Raw genomic sequence first — 22,489 nt, 5'->3', positions numbered from 1 at the left:
CATCATGCTTGGCAGTGCCTTGGTCGACATGTATGCCAAATATGGTGTACTTCATAAAGTACAAAAAGTGATCGAGGAGCTTCCTGTCCGAGATGTCGTCTCTTGGAATACAGTGATTGCAGGATATGCCAACTTAGGTAGGGCCAAGAAACTATAGCCTGTTTTTGGCAAATGCGAATCGAGAGTGTCTCTCCATATGCAATCACATACACTTGGCATTGCCTTGGTCGACATGTATGCAAAATGTGGTGCACTTCAGAAAGCACAAAAAGTGCTTGAGGAGCTTCATATTCGTGATGTCATCTCTTGGAATGCACTGATTGTGGGATATGCCCAACTTGGGGTAGGGCCAGAAACTCTTGGACTGTTTTCGACAGATGTCAAGCGAGGGTTTCTACTTTAGATGCAATCACATACGCTTACATCTTGAAGACAAGGGTCATGGTCAAGAAGCTTTGGGCTATTTTTAGCAGATGCAGAAAGGGGACATCTCTCCAAATGCAATTACATACACTCGCACCTTGAAGACATGTGGCATTACACAAGATGTTGATATGGGCAAAATGATTCATGATGTCTTTTGGAATGCACTGATTGTTGGATATGCCCAATTTGGGGTAGGGCCAAGAAGCTCTGGGCTGTTTTCGGCAGATATCAAGGGAGGGTTTTTACTCTAGATGCAATCACATATGCTTACATCTTGAAGGCAAGGGTCATGGTCAGGAAGCTTTGGGCTGTTTTTAGCAAATGCAGAAACGGGACATCTCTCCAAATGCAATCACATACACTCGCACCTTGAAGACATGTGGCATTACACAAGATGTTGATATGGGCAAAATAATTCATGACGTCTTTTGGAATGCACCGATTGCGGGATATGCCCACCTTGGGTAGGACCAAGAAGCTCTTGCTTGTTTTCGATAGATGTGAAGCGAGGTTGTCTCTCCAAATGCAATCAGATATGCTTGGCACTGTCTTGGTTGACATGTATGCCAAATGTGGTGCACTTCATAAAGAGCACAAAAAGTGCTTGAGGAGCTTTTTGTTCTATTACCATATACATGTGGTAGTGATGTGTGTGAACACACTAGGACCGTCGGGGTATTTTTTTCCTCTTTAGGAGATTTTTTTCTCCGAGCATTGTATATACGCCCATCACTCTAGAGCTATCTATCTTTCCATTGCATACTAAGTAACACACTCTCTATCGTGTGCCTTGAGCTTCCTTCGTCTTCTCCAAGCTGTGTGCGTTTCTCTGCAACCCTAATTCCAACAATTGATATCAAAGGAGGTTGCGTCCTCCTGAGCTTAGTCGTCAGTTGCTCCAGCACACGCCTGCTCACTTTCTCCGATTTCAGTGAGCTTTGGTAAGCGTTCGATTTCAGTCTGCTCTGATTTTTGATTCGGGCTCATTTCGACCTTTGTTTCTACTACAGGCAATACTGCACAGGTTATTCTGTCATTTTGTGCATAATTTTTGTCAGTGCTGTTTTTTGCATAACAGGTGTCTCGTAGTCTTTTACGGTTTGTGATATATAACACCTATTGTTCCCGTTCCGTTTCTCCTATTTTCGAGCAGTTTTCACATTAGGTGCAACATTTACCATGGCTGACAACAACACAGATGTGTTTAAGATGTTTGTTGTTGAGGACAGGTTGGATGGGAACAACTATCCTATGTAGGCTTATATGATGCGATATGTTCTTGTGTCAAAGGGCGTCTGGAACATTGTGCAGGGCATTGATGTACGTTCTGGTTCTAAGGATGTAGACGATGTTGAGGATGTTGTAGGTCTTGCTTCAAGGATTGCTGCTATTAGAGTTGTTTTGCTTACGGCAGAACAAGCTCGTTGGGATGTAAATGATGCGCAGGCTCATGCATTGATTGCGTTGTCTGTGAAGCGTACCATTGTTCCTCACATTCGTTCAACAAAATCTGCAAAACAAGCTTGGGATATTCTAGCAGGTCTTTATGCAAAGCCGCAATGAGGCTAAAATTGCTTTGCTGCGTAAAGAGCTGGAGTCGAAGATTATGCATGAGGAAGATGATATGGACACTTTTCTTGCTAGTGTCAAGGATATCAATGAGCAACTTATTTCTGCAGGTGAAGTCATTTCAGACAGTTCCCTTATGCAGATTGTTCTTGATGCCTTACTAGATTCCTATCAGACTTTTACTAGTACTTGGAGACTGATGATCCAAGGAAATCCTAAAGTTATTGCATTATGCACATTGCTGTTATAAGAGTCACTTTCCAAAAAAAATAGAACTACGCAGCGTGCAGTTGAACAAGTTTTTATTGCTTCTCAAAGAAAGGGTGATAACAGCAATGCAGCCACTTTTTATGGTTTTGCTGTGAGTGGTAAAAATTATGTTCTTAATACTTCTACTAGCAGCAATTCCTCTGGAAATTCTGGTGATAAAGGCAAAAAGAAGATGCGTTGCCATTATTCTAAAGCTAATGATCACTTGATCAAGTCGTGTCCTAAGTTGAAGGCCAAAGGGGCTAAGAAGAAAGAGGGTGGTTCCACTGCAAATGCTGGTTCCACTACGAATGCAGTCATTGTTGAGTCTTCTGTGAAAGGAGGTTGTGATGCTGATGTTGATGCAGAATTGGCTTTTAACGCAGAGTGTATTTACAATCTTGCTGTCCATGCTGTAAGCTTGTCAGTTGCTACAGATTCACATGTGTTGTATTTCGATAGAGGTGCTACAAAGCACATTACCTCACATTGTGAATTATTCACCTCTCTCGAGTCTGTCCCTCATGGGAATTCTGTCACTTGTGCCAACAATGCCTCTTATCCGGTTCAGGGAGTTGAAAAGATTGTGCTTACTGTTGCAAATGGCAGTTCCTTCACACTTGTTGATGCACTTTATGTACCTGGGATTAAGAAGAATCTCTTGTCTGTATCTGCACTTGCTAGACTTGGACTTGTAGTCAAATTTGTGGATGACAAATGTACAATTTATAATCTCAGTTTTGGTGATGAAATTGTTGCATCTGGCCTTTTGTGCCGTGGGTTGTATAAGCTCACTTTGTATGACAAGTGTGGACAAAATTTTGCAAATGTTGTTGCAGATTCAAGGGCTATTTCAGATGCAAAACTTTGGCATGCACGTTTTGGTCATCTGAATTTTGTCAGTTTGTTGTGTTTTCAGAAATCTGATATGGTTGTTTCTTTGCCGCCTCTTGAAGCACCTGTCAAACATGTTTGTGAAGGCTGTATTTTGGGTAAGATGCAGCGTTCTAAGTTTTCAAAGGATGGTCCATTTCGGGCCACATGCAGGTTGCAGCTTGTGCATAGTGATGTTTGTGGGTCCATGCAAACTCCGTCCTTAGACAATTACCTGTACTTCGTGACTTTTATTCATGATTACTCCAGACATGCATGGGTATTTCCGCTTAAAGTGAAGTTCGAAGTTTTTATGTGCTTCAAACAATTTCTGGCTATTGCTGAAAATGTCTCGAAATGTACTATGGGCACCCTCCGTTCCGATCGAGGGGGAGAGTATATGTCTCATGAATTTAATGCATTTTTGGCTAGTCATGGGATAAAACACCAATGTACGGTGCCTTATACACCTTAGCAAAATGGTGTTGCTAAGAGGAAAAACGGGTCACTGATGAAAATAGCACGAGGTATGGTCAAAAGTCAAGCTTTGCCGCATTCTTTTTTGCTTGAGGCCATCATGTGTGCCACTTATGTACTTAACAGGTGTCCTACGAAAGCTTTGCGGTCTATTACTCCATATGAAACATGGCATGATAGAAAGCCTTCTATTGAGCATATGCGTGTTTTTGGCTATTTGGCATATGCTTTGGTGCCACAAACACAACGCAGAAAATTGGATGATAAGGCTGTCAAATGTATTTCTGTTGGTTATAGTGCTGAAAGCAAAGGTTACAGGTTATATCATCCACAAACAAAGCGTATTCTGGTTTCACGGAATGTAGTGTTTGTGGAAGATTCTCTTCAGCCCTTGCTGTCATGTACTAGAGACAATAATGTAAGCTCACAGGACATTTATGACACTTTGTTGCTTCTTTTCAGTGGTGGAAATACGAATGTAATTTTCAATGAGGCAAATGTACAGTATATGGGGGTTTCTGAGAATGTTACAGATCAGCCTATTACTGATGCAGATGTACATGATGTATTTGATGAGGAAAGGGTTGAAAATGAGCAGGCTAGAGGTTTGCCAAAATGGCTGGTGCACACTTTGCGTGACAGTAAATTGGATGCACCTTTGTCTAGTCGTACTTGTTCAGGCTCTCGCCATGCATCTTATGCATCAAATTGTTATGCTTTGGCTGTGTCTAGCTTACATGATGTTGAGGAGCCTCTGTCTTTTGATGAAGCACAGAATTCAGAAAATTGGATGGTTGCCATGCAATTAGAATATGATGCACTTATAGAAAATGACAAATGGACTTTTATGTGATTTGCCTCTTAGCAAAAAGGCCATTGGTACGAAGTGGGTTTACAAGTTGAAACGCAAGCCAGATGGTGAGATCGATCGCCATAAGGCTCGACTTGTTGCAAACGGTTATGCACAGCAAAATGGCATACATTATGAAGAGACTTTTGCTCCCACTTGTCGTATGACTACTATGTGTTTTCTATGTGCATTGGCAGCTCACTTTGGTTGGGATGTACATCAATCAGACATTGTTACTGCTTTCTTGAATGGTGACATATTTGAGGAAGTTTATGTAACGCAGCCTTGCGGATTTGTCATAAAAGGACAAGAGGACAAAGTGTGCAGATGTAAGAAGGCTTTGTATGGGTTGAAGCAATCTCCTCGTGCTTGGTATGAGAAAGATGACACTCATTTGGTCAAACGAAGCTTTCGTAACAGTCCAACAAAAAGCACATTGTATGTAAAGCGTGAGGGTGATGTACTTCTTATTGTGGTTCTTTATGTCGATGATTTGCTGATCATTGGACCAAATGAGAGACATATTGCTGAATTTAGGGCTGATTTGAATGCTACTTTCAAGATGAAAGGTTTGGGACTGTTGCATCATTACTTAGGTATATAGTTTAAGCAGTGTGATGGTGGTATTGCCTTGTGTCAGAAAAGTTACATAGAGACATTGCTATGTAAGTTTGGACTTAAGGATTGCAAACCTATTTCCACTCCCATGGAAACAAGTTTAAAATTGAGTCTTCATGATGCTGGTGATCCTGCAAATGTCACTCTTTACCAAACTATTGTTGGATGCCTCATTTATGTATGCAACACGAGGCCGGATATTTAGTTTGCAGTCTGACAGATCAACAGATTTATGCATAGCCCATGGTCTAAGCATTGGCAGGCTGTCATGAGGATTTTCCACTACTAGAGTGGCACTTTACATCTTGGCTTGTTTTATACCAAGGGGAGATCATTGCCGCCAGACTTACATGCTTTTTCGGCCTCAGATTGGGCTGGTTGTTTTGACACGCGAGTGTCCACAAGTGGTTTTTGTTTCATGCTTGGTAGTTCATGTATATCATGGTTGAGCAAGAAGCAACCTACTGTGGACACTTCGAGTTGTGAGGCTGAGTACAGGACAGTCTTCACAGCTACGGTTGAGTGTGTATGGCTCAGACGCCTTATGGCTGATTTGGGTGTTGGACAGGACACTGCCAACACTATCTACACTGACAGTCAGAGCGCATTGGCAGTTGCGAGGAACCCAATTTTTTATGATCGCACAAAGCACATTGAGGTGCATTACCACTATGTCAGGGAGAGGCTCTTAGCAGGAGAGATCAGCTTGGCGTATGTGCCAACACAGGACAACCTTGCAGATCTTTTCACAAAGGCATTGTCTCGTGAGAAGCTTGAAGCTTTCCGCAAAGCTTTGGGCTTACTCTCCTTTGTGGACTGATCATGTCCTCAAGGCATGGCACTTCCCTTTAGCATGTGCCAGCTCTCGTTCACCGCATCACTCCAGGGGGGATTTGTTACCATATACATGTGGTAGTGATGTGTGTGAACACACTAGGATTTCCGGGGCATTTTTTCCCTCTTTAGGATGTTTTTTCCCCCGAGCATTGTATATACACCCATCACTCTCGGGCTATGTATCTTTCCATTGCATACTAAGTAACACACTCTCTATTGTGTGCCTTGAGCTTCCTGCGTCTTCTCCAAGCTGTGTGCAAACGTTTCTCTGCAACCCTAATTCCAACATGCTCGTTTGAGATGTCGTCCCTTGGTAATGAATATTTGTGGGATATGCCCAACTTGGGAAGGGCCAAGAAGCTGTTGGCTATTTTCGGTGGGTGAGAAGCAACGGTTTTCACTCTAGATACAATCACATATGCTTGCATCTTGAAGGTAAGGGTCATGGTCAGGAAGCTCTTAGCTGTTTTTAACATATGCAGAGAGAGGGCATCTCTCCAAATGTAATCACTTACACTCACACCTTGAAGGCATGTGGCATTACACAAGATGCTAATATGGGCAAAAGAATTCACACTTATATGGTTAGTCATGGGTTTTTGAAAGAAAACGTCATGCTTGGCACTGCCTTGGTCAACATGGATGCCATATGTGGTGCACTTCGATAAGCACAAAAGTGCTTGGGGAGCTTTCTGTCTGGGATTTCGTCCCTTGGAATGCTTTATTTATGGCATATGCCCAACATGGACACGACCAAGAAGCTTTGATGCGAAGCGAGAGTGTTTCTCTAGATGCAATCACATACGCTTGGCATCGCCATGGTCGACATGTCTGCCAAATGTGGTGCACCTTTTGAAACACAAAAAGTGCTTGAGGAGCTTCATGTCCGGGATGTCGTCTCTTGAAATGTACGGATTGTGGGATATGTCCAACTTGGGCAGGGTTAAGAAGCTCTAATCTATTTTCGATGGATACAAAGAGAGGATTTTTACTCCAGATGCAATCACATACGCTTACATCTTGAAGGTAGCAGCTCCAACGTCTCCCTTATTTCTTTAAAACGTTCCATGTTGACCACATCCCTTGCTCTAACGTCTCCCTTATTTCTTTTCGAGCACCACCATATGCCTGGCATCATCAGCCATGGCCGTAGCTATATGGGCTCTCCTCCTCCTCACATGCTTAAAATTGCAAGCCTTCCTTCTCTGGCCTCTGCAAGGCCACAAACCCCCCCCCCCCCCCCCCCCCCCTCCTTCCTGCTCTTTCTCTCTCTAAATGTAGGGATTATGTAGACAATGTTGGCATGTCTAAGTACTATCGAAAGCCTTACCATTGTGCCATTGGTAACAATGAGCGAGACCCGTCGTAGGCGGATCACACGAGCTAGTATATATAAATATATGTGTGTGTATGTGTAGAATTTACTAAAATTATGCAAGATGAAGCTTTGCTTTAGCATTCTTAAATAATCAAATGCAAGTAAAGTCAACATGTGATTATGAAATGAAAGGTGAAAGAAAAAGATCCATTTAATATTTTAAAATCAAAATAACATTTAAAATAAGTCTCAATCATCACTCAACTCTCCTCTAAGGTTTCTTTTAGAAAGCCAAAAAGATAAAGGACCAAGCTTCCGAGAGAGATTTTGTAGGCTCATTAAAGGCTCACAAAAAACTTTGAACAAAGTTCCTAATTCTTTGTGAATCAAATAACATGCAATGGGTCAATTCATACATTGAAATCACGACTCACCAAAAGCATTTTTCCTTTTCAAATAAATTAAAAACAATTAAAAAACCTTTCAAATTTTCACATAAAATTCTAAGCCATTTGCTGATATATACAATGAAGCGTGTAAAATATTGTTGGCTTTCTTGAAGACAAGCTTAAGATCTAGTCAGGATTTTCATTTACTTTTTGCTTTAGTTATTAATTTTTTATGTGTGAAAATGGGAAAAAGCTTAATACTTTATTTTGACTTCACTAACAACGCTCAATAGAAGCTTCTTTCAGAAAACTTAGCAAGCTCACATTATACATATGAGAGACAATAGAGGCAAACGTGAAAAATTTGAAGGTTGTGTACACCCAATTATACTGCATTTTATAGGTTTCCTCACCTTCAAACTTAAAACGTAAAAGCGAATGGGAGGAAGCATTTGTGTATGCTTGTCCGTCATGCAACCACAACCCTTGCTAAATACATATGCCACTACGGATCAATGTTCACATACCCCGGTTTCCAGTGTAATTTCCCAACTTCAAAATGGGAAATCCACGAGGTTCACAATCATTTCTTCAAGCTCTCTCTCTCTCTCTCTCTCTCTCTCTCTCTCTCACACACACACACACATTCCTTTAAAAATATTGAAAGTCACGATGATAGTTAAAGGAGATGTTCTTTCTTAGTTTCCATTTCCAAAGGAAACTCTCTCTCATCTCAATCTATATTAAAAATCCTCAACTTTAATACTTGAAAAACTAGATTATAGTTTGATTGATGGCTATTCATACTATTCAAAACCTTTGACAACTCTTTGAATCTTGGGGGCATCATTAGATTATTTGTAATGGTATAATTGATTTGGTTTAAGATATATTAGGGATTTGGTTTCAATCAATATCACGAACCATTTCATTGCATGCATGTTTTGATCGATTAATTGTGTATGAAAGTTTAGTCAATTCTTAAACTTAGTCTTTTATGCTCTATTGTCTCTCTTCAAGCCTCATGTGTGTGTGGGATGGGGAGAGAGAGAGAGAGAGAGAGAGAGAGAGGAATCTCGTCTAATTCAAGTAGCAAGAGACCCTACAGGTGCGAGAGCTTGAGGGCTATCCACATAAGTGATCGGCACGCAGATCGGAGCGCAAAACAAAGAATTCAACGAGCTGCAATTTCTCGCCAGGTTTTGCAAAGAGCTCTAAAGTGCGTGGGAAGTCATTGTTTACTTGAGATTTTGTCCGTGGAGACTTCTACTGTGGTTATGTTGCTGAAATCAGGTTAGAGTAGAGGAATTTTAGCCCGATAAAAGTGGGACAAGTTGTAGACGTTTACAGGTTTTTCTCAAGTATAATAAGAATAAAAAAATACCGAAAGGGATGCCAGTCTTTGGGGCCAACAGGGTGTCGTTGTCTGCTTGGTAGCGCTCTAGGTGCCATGCCGTGGTTTGTCTTGAAGTGTTGAATTCCAAGCTTATTCGTGAAGTTCCTCTGTGTCCTAAAGTATAAAGTAAAGTTTTGGGTGAAAGCCAAAGCCTACCGCTCCACGGGCCGTACCGCCCCATGGGCTAGTTTCAAAAAACGCATTTGTCCACACAGCTGTACATGAGTCAAATGAAGAGCCCTCTTGAGGGGCATCACAATACTGCACGTAGGGGAGAGAGAGAGAGAGCAGTGTAAGGTGTGCAGGACATGACTTATTGCACTACATTGTACATGAGAGGGAAAGCTTGCAGTCAATAGCTCTTATCCTGAAGTTTGAATTGATATCTAATCAATAATGTAAAGAAAGGTCATTATATATTTTAATTTACTTCTTGACAATAGTTACACCTAAGGGTCCCTAAGATTTGTAAGTTCCCAAGTTTCAAAAATACAAATAACATTAGTCACAATTGCTGTCACTTGTAAGTGGATTGTATGGACAATGGCCAATGGTCAATCAGGAGTGGTACAAAGTCAATGCCACGAGATCGCCGATGTTGTATGCACTAACCTACCACATTTGGTCAACACTAAAAATAGAGGCAATTTCCATGAGCCAAAGCATCCCAGGTTGTGGATATCCACTCTATGCGTGTTATTAGCTTGAGTTGTCTAAGTTGCCATCTAAGCTCTACCTCGAGAGCACATAAGTAGACAACGCTCTCACATTGTATCAACTTGATAATCAACTTTTTGATTCTCTTGATTGTCTAATTTGCATTGTTTCTTTACTTTCATCTACTACAAGATTCTAGTTTAATGCCATTTTATCTTACAATTATAAATTATTTGAATTTGTTGCATAAATGGCCTTCCCAAGATAGACATATTTCTAATTCTTTCCAAATTGACAATAACACTACAAGAGGTAACTACAATTCCTTTCAACAATCAACAAGACCATCTACAACTTCATTGTAGACCATCTACAACTTCATTGTTTGTTGACACTTCCCCAATTTTCTTGGTGGAAATGGCTATCCTAGACCCACTATCACATATAGCTAAGGTTTTGACATTAGTATACTCAATCAGTAAAGTGATGTTGCCATCTTTGCCTTGCAAAGTTAGTGCCCAAACTTGCCCACAATTGTGGTTGTACCTTGAACAATTCACTTAGGGTGATAGTACATGAATTGGCATAGAGAGGATTGACTAAGGTTTTGGTTTCCCACATGTCCTTTTAAGTAATTATATGCTAGGGAATTTGCCTCATAGTCCCCACGGAAGGAAAGTAGTTTTTTGTCTTGGACCCTTCCAATCCTACATCTCCATATAGTGCCAACGGGGCTATTTGCATCAATGGGGGGCCGAAGATCCATAAGTGCACCATCCATGTCTAAGCCCTCTATAGGAGGAAATTCTATGTTTTACAACCGTCTCTTACAGGCTGCTAGATGGCAACAATATATAATGCAAAGAAAGAGCTACCATCACCAAATTGTTTTCTCAAGCCTTGTTGAATAGATCAATGAGTTCTCTTGGGAATGTTCTGACGACGTTAAAATCTCTCCCCCCCCCATAAAGTCACTCGAGAATCTAAAAATCTTGCTCAAAAGAAGCACAAATTTTGCAACCACCAAACCTAGGTTGCTAGGTATCAACAATGTTTTATTCAAGTTTTTTTTGAACAAAAAAGAACTGTAAAACAATGTTCTCAGTGCTTTAATAAGTCCAGCGATGAAGCCATACACATACCAAGTTTACATTGTGTGCACGCAGATGTGTTGTGTTTTTTTTTCTTTTTTGGGCGAGGGGGCGGGACACTTTTCACTCCTTTGTATGTTGTGCGCCACTTCACGTAAAAAGGGTCTCTGTGTGCCTACAAGATACGACTATTGTTACAAGAGCCCATTGATATCGGATTGATCAATATTATGTACACATCTAATGTTGACACCTACCACATTAACATCACTAATACATTTGATAACTTACTAAAATGTGACGCGCGAGAGTACAATACATGTGCACAAACAAATTTGCCAAAACCTAAATCATGAGCAGAGGATTGCAAAACATGATGATCATGCACATAATAGTTCAACTTGCATATGCACAATAAGATCAAAGTTGCCATAGGCCCCAAACGTCGTTTTGGGATATACTCTATGCTTGTTTCTACACCAATCAGACAGCAAGATGTCTACTGAAGGTTGTCTACTCTTGAGGTACTTTCAATTTTCACTATCTTCATTGTTTGAAGAATCCATACTTACGCACAGACAAGAAATTTAAATTCATGCTATTTGCAGCACTCAAAAAGCATATGGACCCTCTCTACAGATGAGATCAAAACTGCGTAAGAAATCAAACCCATCTTATAATCCTACAGCTTACATATGATCTGCACCCCTAATCAGTGAGCCACGATGAATGTCTCTCTTCACCACCTTCCACGACGGCGACACTCATAGAGCTGCATATTTGAAGTCAAAAGTGTAACAGACAAATACTGGCTCAACTGCGTGTAGTTTTGCTCTCTTCCAGAGTGATGCTTCAAAATTACCCATCTTATAATCCTACAGCTTACATATGATCTGCACCCCTAATCAGTGAGCCACGATGAATGTCTCTCTTCACCACCTTCCACAACGGCGATACTCATAGAGCTGCATATTTGAAGTCAAAAGTTTTAACAGAGAAATACTGGCTCAGCTGCGTGTAGTTTTGCTCTCTTCCAGAGTGATGCTTCAAAATTACATGTATCCTTTGCATCCTGCTGTGCAACACTCAGCACCCGAAGGTATCAGCCCCTCTGTTTAGAACGGGGACGGTTTGGATTCCTTTTTCCACTGAAGATAGCGAGAGCTTCTCTGAGTGGAGGCTCTATTTTTTCTTTACCCCCGCTTTTCATAACAAAAAGTTCAGCGGGTGATGTGAAATCCTGAACACAGAGGACGCACTATCATGAACCAAATACTTCGATGTGAACATACAAGAGCATAAAATTTAGCATAAACATACTGGTATTGAAGCTTTCTTCTTTCGATTAAGCATCTTTTTTGGCAGCTGATCTTCTCTTAATATAGGATTTTCTGAAACACCCTCGCGGCCTCCTTTAGGTAATGGTAAGGAATACTGCAAAAGTAAAAGTGCCGGGACAAATATATCAGGAAAGAAGATGATGTGAATGCCCATTTAAAAGGGACCTAGGGTACCAAACATCATCAAAGATGTTGGAGAAGAGACATAAGGTTAAGTGTGTGAATGCAAACACCAGGTTCATGAGCAGATTTGTCACGTCCATATACATAATGGTGGGTGCTTGCAACATTTGGCCACTACATGTGGAGCGAACATAGGAGTGCGGGACCCTTTGTTGAAGGGTAGTTTAGAAGTCCTATAAAAATAGCACTATTGGCTCATGATTGAGCATTCGCGGTGTGATCATTCCGATATAACTCTCGCCCCTTGCTTAGCTTCATCCAAACGATGTTGGCTGGTGGTGGTATGGATCTAGATGCACCCAAACAGCTCAGGCAGGGTGCCCCAAAGGGCAAGGTACTATGCATATGAACAGCAGCAGCAGTAGCATTTCATTGGCTACCAGAATGAGCCTTTCAAAGTATCCATTAGGCTTTCGCCAGATGCGTTAAGGCTTGGTGAAACAGATGGTAGCTTAAGTACTTGTCATGAATACAATACCTTTCAAAGTACCCTTTCACCAAATGTGCCAAGAATTGGTGAAACAGATAAATAGGTTAATAATCGTCACAAAAATCAAAATCAAACAGCAATTCTACTTGGACAAAGTTTGCAAAGCAAACCTTTGTGCCCCGTATATTGAATCGCCTTTTAGTTCCTGTGTGGACAACACCATTGGGACCAATGGTAATTGATACCTTGTACAAAGTGCCTCCATTACCACACTTGGGACAAAAAATTCGACCAACATCTGAAGTCACATTCCTGCACGCTTCACACTTCAATGCCCATCTGCATGCACCCCAAAAAAGAAAAACAATCGTGTCAAATTATGCACGGTAGGGAGCTACAGATTTGCTGCAATCATCAGAAAACTAGATATGCACAGTACAGTTTCTGGTGCTAGAAACGAAAGCCTCCAAGAAAACCATTGTGCTGCAGAGAATAGAATAATCCTTATAGAGAAGCTCGAACATGTTAAGTGGGACAAATGAGCAGAGAGAGGCAGGAATGCACACCTTTGAAGCTGCTGAATCTGTAAGCCATTTGGTGAGACCACCCTTAAACCAATTTGCAGAAGCACGTTCTGCATTGGAAAGTCTGCCGTGATACAAGCAACCTTAGACTGAGAAAGAGAGTGTAATGCCCAGCTTGCTTCACTCCCACTGTCCTGATTAGAAACAGATGGACATTCTTCTTCAGATTTTGTCCCATCCTGAACATCATCGATCTCGTCCAGCATAGTTTCCTCTGCATCCTTAATATCAATGCCTGTACAGCTGCAAATCACATCAGAATTCACACCATCTGCTTGTGACACTGTGTCGGATACTTGATTGCCTTTAACACTTTCAACCTCCCGATTGGTGGTTGCAGCATTTTTCCTGGCAGCCCTGGCTGCTCTCTTATCATACTTTCTTCTGGTACTTCTACTTATAGCCCTCTGCCAATCTCCTCCATCTTGAGTCTCCTGTTCTTCCATATCCTGCAGAGGCTCTTCAGATTTCTCTTCTTTATGGATGGCCCCTCTTGTACTCCCAAGATGAGATTGCATCATAGACGCTTGTTCCTCTTCTGTTATTGCACTCACAAATTTTCCCTCATGAGCAGGCCTTATAGTGTTTTTCTCACAATGCACATTTTCTACTTCCGATGGGGCCATATGCACGTCTTGGTGAATAGTACTTTTCTGCTCTTCATCAGGTGCAATGTTTCCCTGCTCAATCGTATCTATAGACAACCTTTTTAAACCCAGAATGTGGGAGCCCTCTTCAATTGTATTGTCTGGTTCTTGTGATAACTGCTCCCACTCTTCCAAATTTTGAACATTAGTGCCCCATCCTGGTAAATCACGTTCACGCATATGCCTAACTCGTGCCACATGCACTGGGGGTGGTTGTGTTCGCAAATGGGCTGAGCCATAAGTCTGCTCCTCTAACGTATATGTTAAAGCCAGTAACTTAAGATCAGCATCAGAGAGGGAAGCCAAATCTCCTGTTGCTCGAGCGAATTTTATGACTGAAAGTTTCAAAAGAAAACAGAACATTAGCCAACTCCAATAAGACATCTTTGACTTAAAAGGCACCCGAGACTGGACCACATGAACCCGGGCACTTCAATGTGTCAAGATGCCTGTAGTTTGTGTTCTTACATTCCGAACAGATAAGAACTTAGTCAAACATATGAGCAAGCTTAGAAGAAATACAGAAAAAATGTGTCCCAGTTATTGTACTTCCTAGAAAAATAATGCAGCTTTGCTAAGAAAATTCAGTACGTAGGCCTGGCCTCCCAAAGACCTAATGCATACAAGGCCATTCAGAACTCATCAATGGTAATTCATAGGGTCCAATGGTGGCAAATCTTACTGTGTAGTAATTGCTCACTTTTTCACTCTAACTGTAACAGGCTTGGACACTCCAAGCAAGAAATAGCAACACTCAATAGAAACACATGAACAGAAACTTCAAATTACTGAACTTTAATGATATATATATATATATATATATATATATAGAGAGAGAGAGAGAGAGAGAGAGAGAGAGAGAGCCGACACGGCCAGCATAGTTCCGTGCCCAGAGGTATTAGCCCCAAAGTCTGGCGTCCCTTTCGGTATTTCTTTATCATTAATCAAAAGCAGTCAATTCCCAAAGCATCTGGTCCAAAAACTGCCTCCAAAAGCAGCCAGCGCAAATTGCGGAAATCTGTACAACCTGCCACGTGGCATGTCAATGCAAAACGCGGGGGTCCATATTGCTGCTATGTCAGCATCTATCAGTGCAGTTTTCGGGGGTTTTCGTACAATTGTCCACATCAGCAGTCCACCTGCCCATTAATTCCTAGTGCCCCTTGGGCCCTGTCGGAAGGGACCCATAAGTTGGACAACTTATAAAAATAACTTTTCATCTGCCAATGGTGTCCGGGTAGTCATGAAACGTCATCAGTTTGTGACACTAACCATATTAGAGCATCATATTCACCTTCCAGCTGCTTCTCTTCTTGCTTACAGGCTTCTCATCACACATGCACTGGCCCTTGGTTGTGAATTGGCCACCCGCACACCTCTCACGCACATTTAGGGTTTGCACCAACACTTTGCCCGCCTCAGGCCTATTTTTGCTGTTTACATATTCTTCGGATGAGGGTTTTATTTTCGATCGTGGTATTTGACAAAGATAATTGCCTGACCTTGCCTTGGCTCACTACATATCATTGTCCTTTGTCTTGTATCATTCACAGAGTGTGCCAGGAGGAGTTATCGGGCCAACCTTCTGTCCATCTATCTCTCTTCTCTCTTTCTCTCTCATGTGCCATCATCTCTCTCTTCCACTGCACACTCTGACATGGTATCAAACCATTTGGTTCTCATCACAACAATTTCCCTTGCCGGCACGTCCTCTCTGATACAACACTCAATTTCCCCTTTGGATTGCTTTCTCTAGCTTCTGCGTCAGCATTTTAATACCTTAGCTAGCGTTGAAACTCTCGGTGTTAAAGCTCCGAACGATAAAGATTCTCCACATCAGCCTTTTTAAAACAATACTTGTGTTAACTTTTCATCTTGGAATAGCGTTGATTTTTTTTCCCGCTATTGCTACCATCATTTTTTTTCCTTGTCAAACCAACGCTGATTCTACTTTTGGCAGCGCTTGGCCCTGGCCATCGATCTCTCCCTTACCAACGGGACTTCCGTCGGGGGAAAATCTCCCTCAGAGGAATCCGGGTAAGAGCATGGCCCGTTTCTACTAGAAAATCGTGACATGAGAGTTACAACGTCAGCTACAAGTTGACACCTGTGCGAGAAGAATGATCAAGTACTCCAAAGATCCCAACTATTTGAAATATTTGAAGAATCACCCACTTCACGAGCTCCATTCACGATGGCGGATGCCACCCTTTCACCTCTCAAGTCGGCTATGAAGAAGAGAGCTGAAATTGGCCGTAGGGCGGTGGACTTTGGCTTTCACCCGAAATTCTTTACTTTAATTGAGACACAGAGAGAGAAAGTACTTTGCAAAAGGAACCTGCGACGAGAATTAACACTTAAGTACACACTGCTTGGAAGCTAGAATGCCCCGAGCAGATGTTGACAACCTGTAGGCCCCAAAGTTGGCGCCCCTTTCGTTATTTCTTTACTCGTCGAAGGAGTGTGACCATCCAAGCGCAGGGGTCCTCCTTGGCATGGCACTTCGCGTATCTGTAACTAGAAGTAGATGTATTGCTGTTAACATAGTCACAATCGTGACATTCCCTCCCTCTTTAAATAAAACCCAAGGTAGTTGTAGAAACTCCGGGAGAAGGAAATGTATTCTTGTTGTGCTTCTGTATCCAAAGCTCTTTCTGTTAAGTCCCACGTCATGGCACTATTATTGACCATGACTATTTTGCCAAACTGAAAACTGATCATATCTGCAACTTGATAAGTGCCTTTGTCAAAGTTATTTGTAACTTCGAGCTTTGTCCAAGAAAAGATTGAATCTTTATCTGCTTCGAGTGAAATGATTGATAAACTGACTTGAGTTTGGTCACACCCCTTCGCTCTACGGGTGTGACCAGTCGTCGAAAGAGTGTGGCTTTTGGCGAAGAGACACGTCCTTTGGGTGAAGGGGTGTGACCATCCAAGCGCAGGGGTCCTCCTTGGCATGGCACTTCGCGTATCTGCAACTAGGAGTAGATGTATTGTTGTTAACATAGTCACAATCGTGACATTCCCTCCCATTTAAAATGAGAGCTTGTGTCAAAGAAATGACTTCTGATGTTGATAGAATACTGGAAAAGCATTGAATCTTCGAAAATCTTCAATCTTTGAGTTATCGAAAACCTTTGTCTTGAACCTTTGCTTCTTGCGAAACCTTTTTGCTTTGACTGCTAAGTCCCATATCATTACATTGTTCAAAGACTTTTTAGAGGAATCTGGCTTAATCAAGTTGACTGCAACAAGAGATTGATCTTCAAAATTCTTCATGCGATGTAAGATTTCTGGTTCAAAAACCTCCGTCCTGAGAATTCGGTATGGTTACACCTCAAAAGGAACTAACAGGTGCAAGTGCTGGGTCGGGAAAAGATTCTAGGACACGAGCGCTTGCGGAAGCTCCGTTATAGAGAGAGGATTCGCCGGTACGGCTTCTTCGGGAACTTCGTCTATATATGAAAGAAAAATGACTAGAACGTCGAGGGCGTCGTCGGCCATGACTATGAACAAGCACGCATGCGCACCCCGCAATGGCCAGAATTGGCAGCGCGGAGAAATGGGTGAAGAGGGGGCGGCAGATTGTGCTCACGCTGGTTACAATTGCTCATAGCGCTGGCTGTTTCGCTGGCTTGTAATCTTTGTTTTTTTTTAAGATTTGGTACCCCAATGGATGCCCACTTAAGTTATTGGGCGGCCGGTCAATGCCCTTTAAAATTTTTAAAGGGTGGCCCTATAATACATTTCAGCGCTGGTTTTTTTTTAAATCGTACGCTGGCTGCCAGGGAATTCATCGCAGCCATGTTTATTGCCTTGCGTAGCGTTTTATGACGAAGAGTTGCCACCGATGGCTGGCTGTGCTGAGGATGCCCCTTGAGACGGGTGCCCTTTGGGTGAGTTGGATCATGCGGAGAGTCACCAATGAAGTGACACCGCGAAGGGGTGCAAAGCAGCCCGCCTAAAATTTCCGCCAAGGGGTGCTCACGGGTACTCACCGGTTCACAGGTACTCCTTAGCACTTGAAAAGGCACCCACTTCCGCTCTTATCCATGCAGCAGCACGCGAATCACATATGCACACAGCCATGCTGCTGTTTCTGGGCGACCGTATTATATTTTTTTTTATACGAGAACATAAGTAATTTATGTTACCTCATGTCGAGATGTGTGCGTAAGCCACCGTTCTTCCGATTCCATACAACGCCGGGGGGGGTAGAGTGTAGCGTCAAGGGTGAGAGGCTCACAACCATAGGGTCCCGGGAAAAAATTTGCTCTGATACCACTGTGAGGATTCTAGGTGCTAATCCTTAATTAAGTACTTAAACTCATGATTAAGACTTAAGAAACTTGAATTGTACTCAAGACAAGACTTAGAAGACTCTCTGTGACGATTCTAGGTGCTAATCCTTAATTAAGTACTTAAACTCATGATTAAGACTTAAGAAACTTGAACTGTACTCAAGACAAGACTTAGAAGACTCTGTGTTTGATTCATTGAATGTGTGATACAAGGGCTCCTTACATAGGAGACGAAGAGACATAAATGAAAAGACATGTCTCTTGGTGAAGAGACACGACTTTAGACGTAAAGACACATCCTTTCGGCGAAGAGCTACAACCATTGGGCGAAGAGTCGCACCCGTAGAGCGAAGGGGTGTGACCGGTCGTCGAAGGAGTGTGGCTTTTGGCAAAGAGACACGTCCTTTGGGTGAAGGGGTGTGACCATCCAAGTGCAGGGGTCCTCCTTGGCATGGCACTTCGCATATCTGCAACTAGGAGTAGATGTATTGTTGTTAACATAGTCACAATCATGACTATGTTAAAGGATTGTTATCTGCAACATATTTTTGGCCACAAATGCATCAAGATGTTATCAAGTTTGTCAAAGCTTGTCATTCCTGTCAAACAATGAAGGCTTCTCGACAACTTCCTCAAGGGTTACTTCATCCTTTGCCCGTACCTCAAGAAAGATGGGAAAGTGTCAGCATGGATTTTATCACTACATTGCCTCGTTCTCAAAAAGGCAATGCACAGATTCTCGTAGTGGTGGATCGGTTTTCAAAGATGGCACACTTTATTCCTTGCAAGAAAGCTGCCTCGGCACCAGACGTTGCGCAATTGTTTGTGCAACACATTTTCAGATTACATGGATTACCAAAGTCTATTGTTTCAAACAGAGATGCAAAATTCACAAGGCATTTTTTGGACATCCCTTTTTAAATCCCTTGGTACAAATTTGTTATTCAGCTCAACGTACCATCCTCAAACTGATGGGCAGACAGAAAGAGTGAATCAAATTTTGGAAGAAATGCTTCGACATTACATACAAATTCGATTGGGGTCATGGGAAGAGTATTTGCCACTTGTAGAGTTCCCATACAATAACTCTATCCATTCAGTAACTGGCATGACTCCATTCCAAGCAGCTTATGGGCATACTCCTCTTATACCAACAAACTTTGTTCTTCAACACAAAGTAGCTCTAGCAGATCAGTTGGTTCAAGAAATGCAAGATGTACTTATTCAAGTACGTGACAAGTTGGTTCATGTCCAACAAAAGTACCAGAAACAAGCCAATAAGCATCGACGACATGCAGATTTCCAAGAGGAAGATTTGGTTTTATTATATGTAGTACCTCATTGCTACAAAACTATGAAATCGGTCTTTCCAAAGTTGCACCCTCGCTTCTATGGACCTTTCAAATAATCAAGAAGTACTCAGTTGTCAGTTACAAGTTAGAACTTCCACTCTCATGGAGAAAACTTCATCCAACTTTCCACATTTCTTGGCTCAAACAATACATACAAGGAGATTCGCCAATTCCAGACTTATCTTCTTATGTGCCAGAAATTGAGGATGAACACATAATTCTTGTTCCAGAAAAGATTCTTGATGTTAGACAAAAAGAAACAAAACGAAAGATCACAACAGAATTTCTTGTCAAGTGGATGGATCTTGATGAGTCAGACTCAACTTGGCAGACGGATGAAGATATGCAGCAGTACCCAAACCTCCTTCAAGAATTCTTTGAAAAGCGGAAGACTTTCATCTGAACGCAAGATTTTAATGTAAATGGGAGGGAATGTCACGATTGTGACTTGTTACACTCTTCTTGATTCATTACAGATGCAGATGCGAAGTGTGACTAACCCAGGAGGACTCCTGTTCTCGAAAGGTCACACCCCTTCGCCCAAAAGACATACTTCTTCGCCAAAAGCCACACTCCTTCAACGACGACTGGTCACACCCCTTCACCTTACGGATCCGACTCTTCACCCAATGGTTGCAGCTCTTCGCCGAAAGGATATGTCTTTTCGCCTAAAGTCATGTCTCTTCACAAAGAGACGTGCCTCTTCACTGATGACTATTCAATTCCTATAAAAGGAACCCTTGTATCACACTTTCAATCAATCAAACACAGAGTCTTCTAAGTCTTGTTCTAAGTTCAGTTTCAATTTCTTAAGTCTTAATCATGAGTTTAAGTACTTAATTAAGAATTAGCGACTAGAAGCTGTGAGGATTCTAAGTGCTAATCCTTAATTAAGTACTTAAACTCATGATTAAGACTTAAGAAACTTGAACTGTACTCAAGACAAGACTTAGAAGACTCTGTGTTTGATAGATTGAATGTGTGATACAAGGGCTCCTTATATAGGAGACGAAGAGACATAAATGAAAAGACACATCTCTTGGTGAAGAGACACGACTTTAGACGTAAAGACACATCCTTTCGGCGAAGAGCTGCAACCATTGGGCGAAGAGTCGCACCCGTAGAGCGAAGGGGTGTGACCAGTCGTCGAAGGAGTGTGGCTTTTGGCGAAGGATTAAACCCAAAGTGGTCGACCAAACTTGGCTGGCCTACCCCAAAATTTATACACAAGAATTACAACCCATGTGCAACCATTAAAAGAGCCTTACAGTAAAACAAATAAGACCCATCGTCCGAGCAAAGCCTTCCTTTTCATCAACGGTTCATGCTCGAGTATGGACTCTCACCTCTCATTGTGGAAGCAGCGGGTAGCTGCCTTGGAACAAGATATCTCCTCACTTACAGTGAAATTGGAGGCTATCCGGCGACAATTGCAACAACCTTTTGGTATCAAACAGTTTTCGACAGTTTCTCAGCAATCTATTTCTCACCCTCAACATGTTTCTTCAAAGACAACCCAACACAAACTCACTTTGCTTGAGCAACAACGTGCTCAGAAGCAGCTTTCTTTGCAACATGACTGCTATAACAAGCCTCAACCTCAAAATGATCATCGGCAAAAGCAGCAACATGAAGCTTTCAGAAGATCTCCCCTTAAAGAGCATTCAACCTCTTCGAAGTGGGCTCACATAGTGGCACATATTTCCGACCCTAGTCAAGTACTCGGTCGTGAACGCCGCAATGCTCGACAAGTTCCCCCTTGCGAGCCATGCCATGCTTCTTCTTCTACTCTAGAAGCCTTAATACCCGTTGATAAAGCTGAAGATTCAAGAGATTTTGGTTCATGTGTGGCATCCCAAACGTACACAACTTCTTTGGTTGTGGTCCAGGCAAAAACAAAAGCCTTGTCACTGCCCTTGCAGAATGAAGTCTTTGTTTCTGATGAGATAACTGATGCTGTGGTGAATGATAATTCTTCAAACTTAAAGATACCAATTCTTACCTTCAATGATACAAAGGATAAAACGGATACAAAATCTTGCAGCACGACTTCAGTCGTTGCAATTGAATATTTGGACACAACTTGTTTCACAGATAAACCTTTACAGATGGATATACCTTCAAACACTAATCTGTCTCAGTCTACGACATCCCTTCAAAAGGATCTTACTATTCCAGACAAACCAATGGAATACCTTACAGATTTCCAACCAATGGTCATCATTCAACAGAAAACTCAAGTCAGTTTACCAATAATTTCACTCGAAGCAGATACAGACTCAATCTTTTATTGGACAAAGCTCGAAGTTACAAATAACTTTGACAAAGGCACTTATCAAGTTGCAGATATAATTAGTTTTCAATTTGGCAAAATAGTCATGGTCAATAACAGTGCCATGACATGGGACTTAACAGAAAGAGCTTTGGATACAGAAGCACAACAACAATACATTTCCTTCTTCCCCGAGTTTCTACAACTACCCTACGTTTTATTTAAAGAGGGAGGGAATGTCACGATTGTGACTATGTTAACAACAATACATCTACTCCTAGTTGCAAATACGCGAAGTGCCATGCCAAGGAGGACCCCTACGCTTGGATGGTCACACCCCCTCGCCCAAAGGACATGTCTCTTCGCCAAAAGCCACACTCCTTCGACGCTTGGTCACACCCCTTCGCTATACGGGTGCAACTCTTTGCCCAATGGTTGCACCTCTTCGCCGAAACGATGTGTCTTTACGTCTAAAGTCATGTCTCTTCACCAAGAGACGTGTCTATTCATTTATGTCTCTTCATCTCCTATATAAGGAGCCTATTGTACTCAGTTTTCAACAAGTCATTCAATCAATCAAACACAGAGTCTTCTAAGTCTTGTTCTAAGTTCAGTTTCAAGTTTCTTAAG

At 41.9% G+C, this 22,489-nt stretch overlaps 1 protein-coding gene across 1 annotated transcript in view; it reads right to left on the bottom strand.

Moving 5' to 3' along the window:
- Window positions 1-11,402: 11,402 nt before the first annotated feature.
- The window catches only part of LOC147441876 (RNA-binding NOB1-like protein), a 56,223-nt gene continuing 45,136 nt past the window's right edge, over window positions 11,403-22,489 (bottom strand). Inside the window, exons 2-5 of the mRNA XM_086528272.1 lie at window positions 13,270-14,269; window positions 12,874-13,042; window positions 12,071-12,184; window positions 11,403-11,990 (exon numbers count right to left, since the gene is read on the bottom strand). Coding sequence (XP_086384398.1) covers window positions 11,853-11,990; window positions 12,071-12,184; window positions 12,874-13,042; window positions 13,270-14,269 — 1,421 coding nt within the window. The 3' untranslated portion in view covers window positions 11,403-11,852. The remainder of the gene's footprint in view (window positions 11,991-12,070; window positions 12,185-12,873; window positions 13,043-13,269; window positions 14,270-22,489) is intronic.

Source organism: Adiantum capillus-veneris, chromosome 14, assembly GCF_014529385.1.
Source record: "Adiantum capillus-veneris isolate H3 chromosome 14, ASM1452938v2, whole genome shotgun sequence".
Classification (NCBI taxonomy): domain Eukaryota; kingdom Viridiplantae; phylum Streptophyta; class Polypodiopsida; order Polypodiales; family Pteridaceae; genus Adiantum; species Adiantum capillus-veneris.
This window is presented reverse-complemented; position numbering and strand designations above follow the sequence as displayed.